This window comes from Mauremys reevesii, linkage group 4, assembly GCF_016161935.1.
Source record: "Mauremys reevesii isolate NIE-2019 linkage group 4, ASM1616193v1, whole genome shotgun sequence".
Lineage (NCBI taxonomy): Eukaryota > Metazoa > Chordata > Testudines > Geoemydidae > Mauremys > Mauremys reevesii.
This window is the reverse complement of record NC_052626.1, coordinates 121,342,130-121,360,153: the sequence shown is the minus strand read 5'-3', so window position 1 is coordinate 121,360,153 and position 18,024 is coordinate 121,342,130. Positions and strand designations below refer to the sequence as shown.

Below are 18,024 nucleotides of genomic sequence, written 5' to 3'. Positions count from 1 at the left end.
ATTATGCTCCCTGGCCACATGGGAAATGGGGAGGGAAGAGAGCAGTTTCCCCCAGGCTCCCTGGGGCTGGGCAAATCAGGCTAGAAAGAGTTCTCTGTGCAGACTTGTCCCAAAGCCGCCTGTGAGGGGGTGTGTGGAAAGGGGAAGCTATTTTAATCCTCAGCTTCCCAAAGATGCAAAGAACCAAGTCCCCTGCGACCACTCGTGGTCACTAACGAGCCGCTGGCAGGATTTTGCAAGCCAGGGGGGTTGTTAATTTATACCTCCGTAACCCTCCCCAGCAGTTCCCAGTGGGTGTGCTGCATTCTCCGCTTCCTCTGCTACAGTGTCGGTGGGGTCGGGGGGCTGTGATTGAGCAGTGGGTGGGATCCAGCCCGTGGGCAGTGCTGGATCGAAGCTTCCATACAAAAGCTGGGACCATGTGGCCTGGGAAGGGCTCTCAGCTGCCGTAATAGCAACCAGTCGCCCCTCTACATCCTGTCCCAGAGCACTTGGCCTTTCTCCAGAGCCCTCCATCCAACGGTCCCCAAACACTTTGCAAACACTAGTGCCTTAGGGCCGGATTTCCAAAGCTATTTAGGCATTGAACGATGCACAGAGGTGCCGAGTGAGATATTTCACACAGCCCCGCTGAAGTGCCTAACTCCTACTGGAATCAGGGCGGATAGGTGCTTTTGAAAATGCCACTAAGCACCTCTATACATCTTGAGGTGCTTAAATCCCTTTGGCAATCCAGCCATTAGAGCCTCACAGCTCCTCGCTGCCAGCAGGCCCCCAAGTGTCATTTCCCTAGCTTCCAAATGGGGAAACCGAGGCACAGAGAAGTTGTGACGTGGCCACAGTGGCAAAGGACAGCGCTGGCAGAGCTGGGAACTGACGCCAAGAGCATGGTGCTAAGTGCTACCGGCTGGGCCACACTCCCTCCATTACAGAGCACCATCAGCCTTGGGATTCACGAGCACAGGGCAGCATGGGAGGAGTTCCACATCCTGGAAGGGCCAGTGACAGCCAGCGGTGAATGGAAGCATGGCCTCATTCCACAGCCCCAAGAGGCAGTGAGGGCCACTGGCTTTGTATGGTACCTTGGGCATGTCCGCTCACTGCTCCAGGCCATGTTTTCTCTGTCTGTACCATGTGGCATCTGTAATTTAGCCCCTTCCCACCGGAGGATCTCCAGGTGCTTTATAAGTGCCAATGGATTAGACCTCCCAGTGAGAAATAGAATCATAGAAACACAGAAGATCAGGGTTGGAAGAGACCTCAGGAGGTCATGTAGTCCAACCCCCTGCTCAAAGCAGGACCACCCGCACTTACCGGACCTGAAAACTGAGGCCTCGAACATTGAAGTGACCTGTCTAAGATCACACAGTGAATCTGCAGGGCGTGGAATAGATGCCAGCTCTTCCTGCCTGCACCATTTATCCTCGCTCTGGCAGACAGAGAGGAGACGCAGCGGCGCAGGAGAAGGATCTGGCTGGTTGAAAGTGTCCCTTTAAGGTGACCAGCTGTAATGGCGGTCAGTAGCATGGGGCTGCTGCCACGTGATGCCCAATATTGCTCTAAGCTAGCTGTGCCAATAAAGCAATGCTGGACCTGTTCCTGCATATGCCTGGCCTTGTGGCAGTATGGGGTAGTGAGAGGCGCAGTGGGTTAACCCAGTGCCATTTCTCCTCCCTGGAGACCTTAGCTGGAAGCCGGCTAGAATTTCAAGTGACAGGGGGTTTGGGCAGCAGCTCGCTGGAGTTCCATTGGTGCATAGCAAAGAACCACCCCATGCACAGCAGGGCCTTCTGTTCTGCTTTCTCCTCACTGCTTTCCCCATGGCAAGATGGGTCTCTGTGGTGAAATCTCCCACCCGTCACCCCATTGGCTTGATGTCAGATGAACGATGGCTTCTACATCATCACAGAATGACTCAGCTGTGTGCAGTGTCCTTCACACGGCCTGTAGCTCCCCCAAATTACAGCCAGGGCAGAGAACCAAGTAACAGCAAATATTCCAATATACAGTAGAAAACAATGCAACATACACACTGAAACTGGGTCACCACTACCTATAATCATTGTCAGCACTTAATTTGACTCAGCGATAATTAGCTCTAACAAGTACACTATGATTTTAAGCAATTAATGTCTCATTTCAATTATATATGTTAACAGGGTATAAATAAATTTTCTTGCGTAATGGCTGACGTAGCCATGGCACTGTTAAAACCATTCTTGCAATAACCATTGTATTGTCTGCTCAAGAATGGGGGTTACAAAGACTCAGTGTTGGCCTCTCTCTGCTCCCATCGGGGTTAATGGTAAAACACCCATTGAGTTCAACCAGAGCAGAGTCAGGGCAGCGCTGAGCACTTCTAAAAAATCTCACAGACTTCAAAGTCAGAGGGGCCCATCATGATCATCTAGTCTGACTTCCCGCACATCACAGGCCTCAGAACCTCACCCATCCGCTCCTGTAACAGACCCCTAACCTCTGGCTGAGTTACTGATGTCCTCAAATCATGGTTTAAAGCCGTCAAGTTATAGAGCAGGGGTCAGCAACCTTTCAGAAGTGCTGTGCCGAGTCTTCATTTATTAACTCTAATATAAGGTTTTGCGTGCCACTAATACATTTTAACATTTTTAGAAGGTCTCTTTCTATAAGTCTATAATATATAACTAAACTATTGTTGTATGTAAAGTAAATAAGGTTTTTAAAATGCTTAAGAAGCTTCATTTGGTTTGTTCACCAATGCAAGAAGCTTAGGTAACAAAATGGAGGAACTGGAGCTCCTGGTCCGAGAATTGAAACCGGATATCGTAGGAATAACCGAAACATGGTGGAACGGTAGCCATGACTGGAGTACAGGTATGGAAGGGTATGTGCTGTTTAGGAAAGACCGATGCAAAGGTAAAGGTGGGGGAGTAGCATTGTATATCAATAATGAGGTGAAATGTAATGAAATAACTAGCAATGCAATGGATAATACAGAGTCTGTCTGGGCAATGGTCACATTGGGGAAGAAAACTACCAGAGCCTCACCCGGGATAGTGATTGGGGTGTGCTATAGACCGCCGGGATCTAGCTTGGAGATGGATAGAGAGCTCTTTAATGTTTTTAAGGAGGTAAATACTAATAGGAACTGCTTGATCATGGGGGACTTTAACTTCCCGGATATAGATTGGGAAACAAATGCTAGTAATAATAATAGGGCTCAGCTTTTCCTAGACGTGATAGCTAATGAATTCCTTCATCAAGTGGTTGCTGAACCGACGAGGGGGGATGCCATTTTAGATCTGATTTTGGTGAGTAACGAGGACCTTGTTGAGGAAATAGTTGTAGGGGACAACCTTGGCTCGAGTGATCATGAGCTAATTCGTTTCAAAATAAATGGGAGGATAATCAATAGTGCATCTGAGACTAGGGTTTACGATTTCAAAAGGGCTAACTTTACTAAATTAAGGTGACTAGTTAGGGAAGTGGACTGGACTAACATATTTAGGGATCTAAAGGCAGATGACGCCTGGGGTTACTTCAGGTTGAAGTTGCAGGAGTTGTCAGAGGCATGTATCCCGAGAAAGGGAAAACGGCTCGTAGGTAGCAGTTTTAGACCGAGCTGGATGAGCAAGCGTCTTAGAGGGGTCTTTAAGAAAAAACAGAAAGCGTACAAGGACTGGAAAATGGGAGGGATCAGCAAAGAAACCTACCTTATTGAGGTCAGAGGGTGTAGGGAAGCAGTGAGAAAGGCAAAGCGACGGGTGGAGATGGACCTAGCGAAGGGGATTAAAACCAATAGCAAAAGGTTTTTTAGCCATATAAATAGAAAGAAAACCAAGAAAGAAGAAGTGGGACCGCTTAAAACTTTAAAGGGAGTGGAGATTAGGGATAATCTTGGCATGGCACAATATCTGAACGAATATTTTGCCTCGGTCTTTAATGAGGCTAATGAAGGGCTAAGGAATAGTGATAGAGGGACCGATGGGAATGAGGATATGGAGGTAGACATTACGGTATCTGAGGTAGAAGCCAAACTTGAACAGCTTAACGGCAGTAAATCGGGGGACCCGGATAATCTTCATCCTAGAATATTAAGGGAATTGGTGAGTGATATTGCTAGCCCATTAGCGATAATTTTTAATAAATCTCTAAATTCGGGGATTGTACCGTTTGACTGGAGATTAGCTAATGTAGTTCCTATATTCAAGAAGGGGAAAAAAAGTGACCCGGGTAACTACAGGCCTGTTAGTTTAACATCTGTAGTATGCAAAATCATGGAAAATATCTTAAAAGAGAGAGTGGTTCCGGAGCATGAGGCCGATGGCAACTGGGATAGATTACAGCATGGATTTACGAAAGGTAGATCGTGCCAAACCAACCTGATCTCCTTCTTTGAGAAAGTAACAGATTTTTTAGACAAGGGAAATGCGGTGGATCTAATATATCTGGATTTCAGTAAGGCGTTTGATACGGTACCGCATGAAGAATTACTGGTTAAATTGGAAAAGATGGGGATCGAAATGAAAATCCAGAGGTGGATAAGGAGCTGGTTAAAGGGGAGACTGCAGAGGGTAGTATTGAAGGGGGAACTGTCAGGTTGGAGGGGGGTTACCAGTGGAGTTCCTCAAGGTTCGGTTTTGGGTCCAATTTTATTCAATCTATTTATTGCTGACCTGGGAACCAAGAGTAGGAGTGGGCTGATAAAGTTTGCGGATGACACCAAGTTGGGAGGTATTGCCAATTCGGAAAAGGATCAGGATATCCTCCAGGGAGATTTGGATGACCTTGTAAACTGGAGTATTAGTAACAGGATGAAATTCAATAGTGAGAAGTGTAAGGTTATGCATTTAGGGATGACTAACAAGAATTTTAGTTATAAGCTGGGGACGCACCAGTTGGAAGTAACAGAGGAGGAGAAGGACCTAGGAGTCCTGGTTGATCGTAGGATGACTATGAGTAGGCAATGTGATGTGGCCGTTAAAAAAGCTAATGCGGTCTTGGGATGCATTAGGCGAGGTATTTCTAGTAGGGATAAGGAGGTGCTAGTCCCGTTATATAAGGCGTTGGTGAGACCTCATTTGGAGTATTGTGTGCAGGTTTGGTCTCCCATGTTTAAGAAGGATGAATTCAAACTGGAACAGGTACAAAGAAGGGCCACTAGAATGATCCGAGGAATGGAAGGCCTGTCGTATGAAAGGAGACTTGAGGAGCTCGGTTTGTTTTCCTTAACCAAAAGAAGGATAAGAGGAGATATGATTGCACTCTTTAAATATATCAGAGGGATAAATACCAGGGAAGGAGAGGAATTATTTCAGCTCAGTGCTAATGTGGACACGAGGACAAACGGATATAAAGTGTCAGTCAGGAAATTTAGGCTTGAAATTAGACGAAGGTTTCTAACCATCAGGGGAGTGCAATACTGGAACAGCCTACCGAGGGAAACAGTGGGGGCGAAGGACCTCCATGACTTTAAGATTAAGCTAGATAAGTTTATGGAGGAGATGGTATGATAGGATAACGGGCTTAGTCAATAGGTCAATTAAGTGCCACACTGGTAAATAGTACAATGGGTCAATGATATGATATTCTTAACCTTTTTCCAGAGGGTATGGCTGGAGAGTCTTGCCCGCATGCTCGGGGTTCAGCTGACCGCCATATTTGGGGTCAGGAAGGAATTTTCCTCCGGGGAAGATTGGCAGTGGCCCTGGAGGTTTTTCGCCTTCCTCCGAAGCATGGGGCAGGGGTCGCTTGCTAAAGGAGTGGGTGGATCGGCTTATGTGGCCTGCATCTTGCAGGAGGTCAGACTAGATGATCATAATGGTCCCTTCTGATCTTGAATTCTATGATTCTATGATTCTATGATTCATTTAAAACTAAATTAAAATGCAGAGCCCCCCGGACCAGTGGCCAGGACCTGGGCAGTGTGAGTGCCACTGAAAATCAGTTTGTGTGCTGCCTTCAGCACCCATGCCATAGGTTGCCTACCCCTGTTATAGAGAATCCACCATTGAAATAGTTTAAACCTGCAAGTGATGCGTGCCCCATACTGCAGAGGAAAACAACCCCCCCCCCAGGATCTCTGCCAATCTGAGCTGGGGAAAATTCCTTCCTGACCCCAGATATGATGAGCCGATAGACCCTGAGCATATGGGCAAGACCACCAGCCAGACCCCTGGGAAATAATCCTCTGTAGTAACTCAGAGCCGTCCCCATCTAGTGTCCCAATCCCATCACGGGCCGCTGGGGATATTTGCTACTAGCAGTTGCAGATTGGCTCCATGCCACTGTAGCCAGTCTCATCACACCGTCCCCTCCAGACCCTTTCAAGCTCAGTCTTGAAACCAGTTTTTTTGCCCACACTGCACCCCTTGGAAATCAGTGGAAGCTTTGTCCTGAACTTCAATGGGGCCAGTATTTGACTCCTAGACATCTGTGGACAGTCACCCACCATTGCACTAGCGCTGTTGGTGGCAATGGCAGAATAAACAAGGGCCATGTGGCCATCGGTGTTTATTCCAAGAGGCCATCTGGGAATGCCCTATTTTTACACATTGATGAGCTTTGAGAGCCAGATGTGGAAGCTCTGCAATAACAGAGACAGGGCTGGGTGCATAACTGAGCTCTCAGGTCACTTGCAGTACCAAACAATTGGAAAAAAATAGTTTCAGGTCAACTTAAAAAATGTTGCTTCAATTTCTTTCACAAACTGAAAAGTTAAAAAAAAAATTCCTTTTGGGTGGGAGGAGACATTGGCCATTGTTGGAACGTTTTACACTTTTTGATTTTAATAAAATCGAAGTAACTTTCTAAACACAAAGTCATTTGGAATCAAAAAGTTGAAAATGGTTTTGAAAATGTTAAAAAGGAAACATTTTGATTTTTTTTTAGAATTTTTTTTAGGTTTGGTTTTAATTGAAACAATCCAGCCTAATCAATATGACATCACAAAATGTTTCCTTTGACTCAAACCTTTTTTTTTGGCCAAAAAAATTTTTGGATGAAAAATTCCATCTCACTCTAGTTCTCCTGGCATTTCCAGCCTGAACTGTCATGAGCGAGCCTGTTGCCAGGGCTTTGTCTCCAAGGAGGGTCAGTGGCAGCTGGGAGCTGTAGCCAAGACAGCGCTCTCCGGTCTGCACACCTGCCTCCTCCACTCTCAGCTTTGTAGTGCCCCCCGAACAGTTTTTTCAGCTGGAGCCAAGGTTGGTCTGAGAAACCAAAGAAGCCGGCAGGGCTGACACGGCAATTGGACCAGCCAAGCGGCATGGACCATGAAGACCGGAGGGTGCTGTGGCAAACTGTGGTTCACCAGCAGAAAGGTCACCACCCAATGTGGCATCCACACGATCATGAGGCTCACCACTATGGTGAAGACCTTGGTGGTGACCTGCCTACAGTTGTGGCACCAGCTCTCGGTGCGGATGAGCCCTCCCCTGAGGCACCAGAGGAGCTGGCTGATCTCCCAGGAGCACAGCGGGGAGAAAAGCCACGCCAGGCGAGAGAGTGAAGGAGAACACTCTGCAGCTCCATCGTGCAGGACACTTGGTGGCAGCACCGGCTCTCGGTGCTCACGACCTGCTGGTGCATCGAGCTGGGAATGGAGAGCGCAAAGCCCATGAGGCACATGAAGCTGGGCAGCAGGCGCCTTTGGCGGCGTGTGGAGGAGACAGCCCATGGCCAGGTAACGCAAGACTGAGGTGCCCACCATGCTAGGGTTGCCAACTTTCTAATTGCTGAAAAACAAACACCCTTCCCTGTAACGCCTCTTCCCCTGAGGCCCTGCCCCTACCCCGCCTCTTCCCACGAGGTCCCATCCCCGCTCACTTCTCTCGCCCTAGCTCACTCTCCATACCTCCCCCCGCACTCCCCTCTCCCGGGACTCACCTCTGCCTGCAGAGCCAGGCTGGGAGGAGCCAACGCGGAGCCTGCCCAATCAGGGCACAGCAGGGTGGAGGGGAGAGTCATCCCCGGAGCAAGGGGCAGGGTTGGGGCAGTCGGGGACAGGATTCCCTCCGGGTGGCGGCACCGACCTCTTGGAGCCCGTCCGGAAGCCAGCCACTGCTCTGTCAGGTGTCAGCAGCTGAGCACAGAGCAGCTCCTCCATGGGACTCCAGCCGCCGCTGCCGTTCCTCCCACCCCCAGTGGCAGAGGCTGGTTACTGCGGCCAACCAGACTTTTAGCGTGCGGTCAGCTGTGCCGAAAGGATCCTGCCAGGTTCCCTTTGCGACCGGACGGTCCAGTCAAAAACTGGACACCTGGCAACCCTACCTTGAAGGGAGACATAGGGCTTTTTGCGCAAAAGTTTTGTAGACAAAGTGCCAATGTAGACGCTGCCGTACGTTATGTCAACACAACTGGCCTCCCCTAGTATCCCACAATGCCCACCATGACCTCTCTGGTCACTGTTTTGAAGGCTGCCCAGCAGGCATGAGCACCCCCCACCCCTTCAATGCTCCAGGGAGCTTTGACATTCCTCAGCCTGAAGAGCTCACAGAGTCAGAGGCACAGAGCCAGAGGCACCAACTTTCTGAGTTTCCAGGGGCTGCTTGAGCCCCGCTCTGCCCCAGGCCCTGCCCCCACTCCACCCCTTCCAGGGGTGAAAGTGAGCCGGTATGGGCCGGTACCGCACTGGCCCACACCCAGCCCACATTAAAGCGCTGCCGCAGCAAAGGACCCTGCAGCGCTTTAACGTCCCTGCCCCTTTTGCCCCCCCGCCCCCTCCCGGCCGCTGACAGATAGTGCGGGTGCAAAGGGAGCAGCTGCCCTGGGGCCGGCAATTTAAAAGGGCATCCGGAGCTCCAGGCCCTTTAAATCAACCCGGGAGCCCTGGGTGGCACGGGCCAAGGGCTGGCTGGGAGATGCTGACCCCTTAGCCCCATCCCTTCTGCCTGAGGCCCCGCCCCATCTGGGGGCCAGAGCCACCCCCTGTACCAGTAAGTGTCCTCAGTTACTTTCAGCCCGACCCCTTCCCCCAAGGTTCCACCCCTGCCCCACCTCTTCTCGCCCCACCCCACCCCCGAGTGCACCCTGCCTTTGCTCTGCCTCTTCCTGCCCCTGCTCCTCCCCCCAGTGCCTCCTGCATGCTGCTGAACAGCTGATCATGGTGGGCGGGAGGTGCTGGGGGCAGGGGGAGGAGCTGATTGGCGGGGCCCACCAGTGGGTGCTGAGCACCCTCTATTTTTTTCCCATGCATACTACAACTAGTACTTCTGCAATTTCATATTTGAGTTCCTTCAGAACTCTTGGGTGAATCCCATCTGGGCCTGGTGACATATTACTGTTTAATTTATCCCCTCAATCTGGGACAGTTCCTCAGATCTGTCACCTAAAAAGAATGGCTCAGGTGTGGAATCTCCCTCCCATCCTCAGCCATGAAGACCGATACAAAGAATTAATATAGTTTTTCTGCAATGCCCTTGTCTTCCTTGAGTGCTCCTTTAGCATCTTGATCATCCAATGACCCCACTGAGTGGTAGGCTTCCTGCTTCTGATGTACTTTAAAAAAAAATTGCTGTTAGATTTTGAGTCTTTTATTACTTGCTCTGTGGATTCTTTTTTGGCCTGTCTAATTATACTTCTACACTTGACTGGCCAGAGCTTATGCTCCTTTCTATTTTCCTCACTTCCAATTTTAAAGGATGCCTTTTTGCCTCACACTGCTCCTTTTATTCTGTGGTTTAGTCAAGGTGGCAGTTTTTTGGTCCTCTTACTATTCTTTTTAATTGGGGATATACATTTAATTTGAGCCTCTATTACGATGGGTTTTTTTTAATTTCCATGCAGCTTGCAGGCATTTCACTCTTGGGACTGTTCCTTTGACTTTCCATGGAAGATTAGGACCATGCCATCACCAGCGCAAGCAGCTGGAACTCAGGATGCCCACTGCTCCTATTTTCATACATCCCTAGACATTAGATCCGAAACCAAGGGCCCAGGCCTGCTCCTAGTCAAGTCAGCAGGAGTTTTGCCATGACTGTGCTGGGGCCCAACCAGAAGAGAAGGGATCTAGGTGCTGGGGGATGGTTTCCAGGAGGCAGCATCAACAGGACGGGCAGCTACAGCAGCACTCTGCACTCAGTTGCTCTGTGTTCCTGTACTACAGAAGAGCTAGGATCAAAGCAGGGGGGAAGGATAGCTCAGTGGTTTGAGTATTGGCCTGCTAAACCCAGGGTTGTGAGTTCAATCCTTGAAGTGGCCACTTAGGGATCTGGGGCAAAAAATTGGTCCTGCTAGTGAAGGCAGGGGGCTGGACTCAATGACCTTGCAAGGTCCCTTCTAGTTCTAGGAGATTGGTATAGCTCCAATTATTACCTATTACCAGTGAGTTTCGGGGGATTCAGCACTATCAGTCCTACTTTCTCAGGCCACCAGACAAACATCAAGGGCAAACACCTGTGACTGGGAAGAGCCACATCTGTGCACCCCACACAACACCTAGAGCCAGGACACTCCCGATCTGCCACATATGGAGAAAACCATCAGTCCTTCAGAAGGAGTGAGCCGTGGGCTGGGAATGGCTTGCACAGAGCTGAACGCTGCACCAGGGCTGGTGGGGCAGCATCATGTTAAAAAGCAAGTGTGCATGTGCGTGAGTGTTTTAAAAATAAAAGAGCCAAGAGTCCATCTCTCACTATGCGCTCATACAGCACCTAGCACCGAGGCCCTGATTTCAGCTGAGGGCACCGCCGTAACACACGCCTCATTATTGCAGGGTGAGGGACAATCTGGAACAAGCACCCAAGAGGACCAAGAATGATGAAAGCCAGGCTGCAGCAGCTTAATGTTCTCTTGCTCTGGGACTTGTCATCAAACAAAGCCGAGGGGAGCACGGCTGCGGCCACGAGTTACACTGATTAGCACCAGAGACCAATGACATGCTGGGCTCCATCCTGCAGGTCATCCACGCTGAGCGGCGTGGGAGTGCTCAGCACCTGGCAGGAACAGAACCTAACTGCAGAGCAGGTTTAGTCACATCACAGGCCTGGGGAACCATGTTGCCATTGACCTCAAGGCAAGTGCGCTCAGCCCACCATGCTGCTGCTGGCGATAGACACGGAATCTTACTGGGTGAGTTCTTTGGAGAAGACAGACGCATCTTCCAGCCCAGCAACACCCCTTTGCTCCCCAATCAGACCTCATTATCACTGAGCTCATTCACACCTAGTGTTCCAGGAGCCAGCATCTCCCGCCTTCCACCCCACCGGGGAACAGCAGCACCTTTAACGTTCCCTCCGGAGGCCAGTGCTGCTGAATTCCCTCCCGGGGAACAAACAGCTGATTCACCATGTAGGTGAAGCAATACACTGTCTGGGATACCACCTGAGCGCCACAGGAGAATCTCAGGGTAAAATCAGATGCATATAGAAACAGCCTAATAGCCAGCTATTCCACCTGCATGCCATAAAATGCAGCAATCTTAGCGTACATTATAGCATTTCAAGAACTCCCCAGACAGGCAGCATGGCTCAGTGGCTGGGGCATGGCACCTAGGTGAGGAAACCTGGGGTCTCTTCCTGGATCTGTAGTGGGCCTGCTGGATGACTTTGGGCAAGTCACACCCCCACCTGTACCTCAGTTTCCCCTCTCATGCTCTGACCTAGTCTACAAAGACTTTGCTGGTACATAATGACACCCTAACAAAGATGCAGTGTAGGCTAGCGCAGGAGTTCTTCAACCAGTATAATTACACTACCTCTCCAAACGCCATAAGCTAGCCTGTCCAAAGGTATAAGCTGGTATACGCTGTGTCTACATGGGGATTTCGCCAGTGCAGGTATGTCACTTAGGGGCATGATGTTTTCACAGTCCTGACCCACAGCTACGCTGACAAAACGCTGCCATGTAGAACTGACCTATCTCACTGATTTGTGTCATACACACTTTGGGGCAGGGCCCGTCTCTCATACCAGGGCCTGCCCCACCTGCAGACTTTGTACCAATGGCACCAGTTTGGCTGGCGGCTATATACAGTTAAATGGCACAGAGCTACCTTTTACCAGGATATTCTGTTTTATGCTAGTTCTCACACCATGCTCATCACTGGAGTGTCTGAGCATCTTCCAGCCGTGCACTAAGCAACATGGCCCACATCTGTCACACAGTTCGCTCTCTGATCCACCCCCTGGGGCAGCACATGCTGTGGAGTTGTGTTTTGGGGGGATTTTAGGAGGGGGTTATTCTGTTTTTAAATAGCCACAGTAACATGAAACTAGAGCAGAGGTGGCAGGTCAGAGAACTGTGCCTCACACTTGGATCGGAAGGTGGGGAGGTTTGGGATGGCCCTTCGCTCCTGGGGGTTCGTGCCACAGCCTGGGACTGGCCTCCGAGGAAATTGTCTCTCCTGCAGAGAGACAGATTCAAGTTTAAGGCCAGAGGGAACCACCAGATGATCCACTCTGTCCCACATATCACAGGGCACCAGCCCCCCAAACCCCTTTGCCAGCCTGCGGAGCATTGCACTGGGCCGGAGCAGCAGAGCCCAGAGATTCCCAGGTCAGACAGGACTATTGTGATCCTCTAATCGACCATGGTCGTCATCACAGAGTTCAGGCCCTTAGAGCTACCTGGGCCCAGGCCACGGAGCCCCGTGCAGAGAAGGGCAGAGGCCTGTTCTCTGGGACGCTGGGGTAGAGAATGTCGGATGGTTGAGATGTGCTCACTGGAACCTGTGGTGCTGAACAGACATGCTGCACCGTTCTCGACTAGCTGGAGCTTCGTCAGTGCTAAAGGTTTCCTGCCCAGGTGTGGAGGGTTGCTGTACCCCAGCCAAGAGGAGAGAGCTGATATAGCTTATTCCCAAATGTTAGTGCACCCCAACCCCCTTCTGACAACCAAAATTACTACATGGCCCCAGGCGGAGGGACTGAAGCTTCAGCCCACCCAAGCCCTGCCACCCCAAAGGCTTCAGCCCAGGCAGGGGACCTGTAACCTGAGCCCCATCCCTAGGTGCCGACTTTCCCTCCAGCTGGGGGGTGCTCGACCCCCCCTCCCGCTCTGCCTCAGACACCACCCCCACTCCACACCCCTGCCCCCGCCCCTTACTCACCTCCTCCCCCGAGCACACCCTGTCCCCGCTCCTTCCCCTCCCTCCCGGAGTGTTGTATGTGCTACCAAACAGCTGTTTGCGGTGGGTGAGAGGCCCAGGGAAGGAGGGGGAGGAGTTGGTCAGCAGGGCCGCTGGCAGGTGAGAGGTGCTGGGGGGGCAGGGGAGGGGGGAGCTTGGCTGCCAATGGGTGCTAAGCACCCGCTAATTTTTCTCACCAGCCCTGGAGCACCCAAGGACTCGGCGCCTATGGTCCCACCGCCCAGGCCTAAAGCCCTCAGGCAATAGGACTTGAGCTTCAGCTTTGGCTCCAGGCCCCAGAAACTCTAAACCAGCCCTGCTGACCCCATTAAAACCAGGTCACAACCCACTTTAGGGTCCCAACCCACCATTAGAGAACCCCTGCCTTACAGGAATAGTTATACTGGCATAGCCACCTTTCTCCTGCTCTGATTATATCCACGGCGGGGGGTGTAGATCTAACTACACTGGTAGAGCTAAATCACAAACATTGGTGTTGACAAAGCTATGTGTGCACATACGTATAGCACCTTGCACACTGGGGTCTTGCTCTCAAGTGGGGCTGGTGGGTGCGACTATAATAAATTAACACTAATCTACCCCCTAAATGATATTGAAAGCAATCATACCCAAGAGCTAGCAAACAGACAGAGGCCAGGCCTCCAGGAACCCAGCGTCACCCCACCCGCCCAACGAACTGGACAAGGGAACGTTCTTGTCACTCACTCGTTTTTATTCACATTTTGTAATGAAGCTGCTAGAGTATTAGGGGCACATAACAGAAACCAAAATTCTTGTCAAGGTGGAGCCGAGTGAGTGTGGGGAAGGGCAGGCTGGGGGAGCTACTAGTTTACCTCGCTAGCGCCTGCCCCAAAGAGCTGACGGTGTGTTCTGCACTCGTACCGGGCCTGGCACATGGGGCTCCTGGGTGCTACCGTAACACGTGCTAAGGACCAGATGATACAGCCCCTCCCTGTGAGGGCAGGGCCAGGCCCCTGATTTATTGCTAACGCCATGTTGCAATAACGCCTAAAGAATCAGATTTTAAGGCCTGCCAGGACTGTGACAATTGGTGGCTGAGCTCCTGCAGTGCGCAGCCCAGAGAGCCCATCACCTAGTGCTGCATCCAGCCCCTCTCCTCTGGTCAAGCCGGGCTGGGCCTGCATGCCTAGGGATGTACAAACCCGTGACAATATCACCGCTGCGGCCCCATGGAGCTTCCTGTCTAGAACCAAGACAGCCAAGCAAGATTGAGGCAGCAGCTTACCCCATGCAATGGGATGTGCTTGGTTCTCAGCCAGTCAGGCTGCCCACCCTGCTGGCTTCTTCAGCGCCTCTGGGACGCTGGGTGTCTACGGAGCCCTTTGGGAATGGTCCAGTCTAGGGTGCCCCTGCCCCGGGACAGGGGCTGAAGAGCTAATCCGGCGCATGCAATATTGCACACCCAGCAGCCATGGGGACTGAACTTGGGACCTCTTGCTCTACAGGCAATAGAGGCTCATGCTTGAGTGATGAGGCCCAGCTCATCCCCTCTATGTGTGGCCCAGGCCCATGCGAAAAGGACCCGGACCAGCCCGGAACGGGCATGGTCACACGTAACCAGGATGGAGAGCGTCAGACCTTCTCCATGCCTTCCTCATCCCAACTCCGCCCAGCCCCATCAGCCCCTATAGCGCTCCTCCCTCGCCACCTGCAGCTTCCATCCTGACCGAGTCCTTGGAGCACCCTGGCTCGAGGCAGCACCCCGTCCGCCTCACAAGCTTCCTCAGCCCAGCCTGACACTGGCTGGAGAGGCTGAAGCAGATGATGGGGTTGACGCAACGGTTGGCATAGGCCAGCAAGGTGGTCAGGTTGGATGCCAAATACATGGGGCCTGTGGTGAGCAACTCATCATCCTTCGTGAGGAAAACCACCAGCCAGTAGGGCACCCACATAACCACAAAGGTCACCACGGTGACCAGAGCCATGACCGTGGCACGCCTGTTAACCTGGAGGCTGGAGGCCGTGTGGACGGCCAGCCCCCTCCTAACCCACAGAGTGAACATGATGCTGGAGTAGCAGAGGATCATCAGTAGCATGGGGGGGAGAAACGCCAAGCCCCCCAGGAGCCTGAAGTAAAGAGCCAATTGCTGCTTGGGCATTTGGTTCACGCAGTACGTCTCCCCCTCCACCTCCACTGTTGTGTAGTGAATCCATAAGGGGATGGAGAAGAGAAAGCCAAGCGTCCATATAAACACACAGGCCCAGGCGATGAGCCTCTGGGACACAGCCATGGTGCGCGTGGGGTGGATCACAGCCACGTAGCGCAGCAGGGAGACGGCCAGCAGGCTGTAGAAATCGGCAAAGATGATGGAGAGGGATAGGCTGTTGTAGGTGACGCACACCACGTAGCCCAAGGGCCAGCCCTTGAAGAGCACGTTGCCAAACATCACCGGGACGACATAGAGGAAGAAGAGGAGGTCCAGGAGAGCAATATTGACCAGCAGGGGCCCGGTCAGGCGGGAAACATGGCTGGCACCAGTCCTCATGAGGTCTGGGATCAGGACCAGGAGCAGCAGGACATTCCCAGGCATGCCCAGCAGGAAAATGAGAAAGTAGATGGAAGCAAAGAGCCTCCTGGATTGGAGGAGGAAGAGGTCACTCAGCACAGAGCTGGAGCTGTTCCCTGCACTGGAGTTGAAGGTCATAGCAACGCTGACGTGCCTTGTCAAGCGGAGCTCGGCTGCAGCTGGCCCTGTCGCTCTGTTCTGGAAATCAAAGGGCAAAGTTAGCTTGGCATTCAGCACCTATGGGCTTGTCTTCACGGCCAGCACGGCGGCGGTACTGGTGCAACTGCACTGCTGTAGCATGTTTGTGAAGACGCTGCTATTCTCCCGTTGACAGGGAGCTGTCTACGCTGGGGTGAGGTCAGTATTACTATCACTCAGGGAGGAGGATTTTTCACACCCCTGAGCGATGTGGTTATACCACTACACATCTGTAGTGTAAACCAGGCCTCAGAGAAAGCAGCAGTGCTAAGGGTCCAGCCCTCGGAGAATGGTCAGAAGCACGGCTCCCCAAGAGGAAAATACGGAGGTTTGGTGCGTGGAAGCGGGATGAGTAACAAATTCACCAGGCAGTCTGAGAAATTCTGACCCTCAGAAACAAAACTTCCAGCTTCCTGGGGACAAAACCACTAGAAATCCAGACACAGAGGGAACAAAGCTCCCTGATGGGAAAGCCCTGTAGGATGCCAGAGCAAATACTAACCCCGCAGAGGTTTCTCTAGCAGGGATCTGTGACTGCTTAGGGAACAGAACCCAGGCACCCCAGCCTCCTGCTTAGCTAGCGAGCAAGACAGCCTCGGCTGACACCCCGGGAGCTGTAGTTCGAGGCCAGTGGTGGATTCGTTGCACTAAGAGCCCAGTAACGGCAGGAGCAGCCAGATAATTTCAAAGAGGTGGATTTAATTAGAGTGAGTCTGACCGCACCACTAGAGAAACGTACTGGGGGGTCGGGGAGCGGCCTTGGGAGAGCCAGGCACTGCTGGAGAATAAAATGCTCAAAGCACGGCAGGAAAGTGGGAGAATGTGCAGAAGCCCAGTGTCCACGGCTGAGGGACAGAGGCTCTAGCTGGGTGTCTAGGAGGCCAGAGCGCCTCAGGTTCTGCTGCGCTCGGTAAAGCACCTAGCAAGCTCTTTGGAGCAGGGCCGGTTTGCCTGGGCCTTGTCCAGCACCAACCCTGTTGTTGGTTATTTCTCCCCGCTAACCTCCACATGTGGCTGTTTCTGAAGGGCAGACAGGCTCCCCGAACTCCAGCACCCTGTCACGGGCAGGCTGTTTGCTCACCCAGAAAGAGCGACAGAGGGGGAGTAGGAAACTTCCCTCAGGACGGGGGTTTGGTTTGGCCAGTGAGCTAGGAACTGACGCTGCAGCACAGGAAACGCTCTAGTTAGAAGGTAGCTTCTCGTTTGGTCACCGGGAAGATTCCCCCAAGTTTCACTGGAATCACGCTTTGCACGAGTCCGGACACTCGTTCTCCTCCACTACACATTGGACTCACCCAATGGGCCCGATCCTGCTCCCACCGAAGTCAGGAACTGAACTTCCGTGGTGCAGGAGCAAGCCCGATGTCCGAGTTCCCGACACACCCCGTCCTTCCTGTATTTGAAACGCAGCTCTACGAACCCGCTCCTCTGTGTGCGTCTCCTTCTGCAGTGCAGAGAGGTTCCTGGCTCCCTGGCCTGTAAGCTGGGAGCCCGTGGTGTGTCCAAGCCAAAAGGACTCGCCTCTCCAATGCGCGTGGGTGCCCCTTGCAGGGAACAGCTGGATGAAGCTGCAGTCCCAGGCAGCTGCTCTTGTCTTGACCTTGTCACTTTCCCGAGCAAACCCCTGCTGACTAATGAGAGACAATTTATAAACTCCAGCCAGAAAAACCTCAGGAGGCGGCAACACCCCTGCTCTGCCCAGGGCTGCCCATCACAGTCCCTCCGGCTGAGCAAACAGGCAACCTGCTCCAGTGCAGAGATCAGCCACAAGGCACAGACGGCCGTCAGTCAGCCTGGTGGAGAAACTACCTGCGAACTGGGATGAGCAAGGGGACTCTGCCTACTTCTGCCACTTGTTCCAAATAACCGAGAAGCAGGCTGAAATCGACACCCTGGATCCAGCCACCGCTGAGCTTCTGGGGAGTTTGGATCGAGACTGGAACCCCCAGTCCAGCCTGACTCACAGCACTCGCTGTTCCAGAGGACACTGGGGGCTGATGGGGAAGAAACTACATGAGGCACACAGTGAAGCTGGGTAACAAATTTTCAGTGAACAGAAATATTGCTAAAAAATGTATTTTTCATAAATCCAGGGCAAATCTGGGGAATAGTTTCACCCCCCCCCCCTTTATTTTATTTATTTATTATTATTATTTTAATTTTGGCCACTGAACCAAACTCTGACTACCACGACTGTGGTCTGCATCCTGGGCTTTGATACCACGAGCTTTC

General features: G+C 52.0%; 1 protein-coding gene across 2 annotated transcripts in view; it reads right to left on the bottom strand.

Annotated features, from left to right (window-relative positions):
* Positions 1–12,086: 12,086 nt before the first annotated feature.
* The window catches only part of SORT1 (sortilin 1), a 52,574-nt gene continuing 46,636 nt past the window's right edge, over positions 12,087–18,024 (bottom strand). Inside the window, exon 20 of one of the 2 annotated variants that reach the window (XM_039537111.1) lies at positions 12,087–12,322. In XM_039537111.1, coding sequence (XP_039393045.1) covers positions 12,191–12,322 — 132 coding nt within the window. In that variant the 3' untranslated portion in view covers positions 12,087–12,190. Of the gene's footprint in view, positions 12,323–13,827; positions 15,793–18,024 lie in introns of those variants that run through there. The other variant, XM_039537110.1, reaches the window with a different exon arrangement.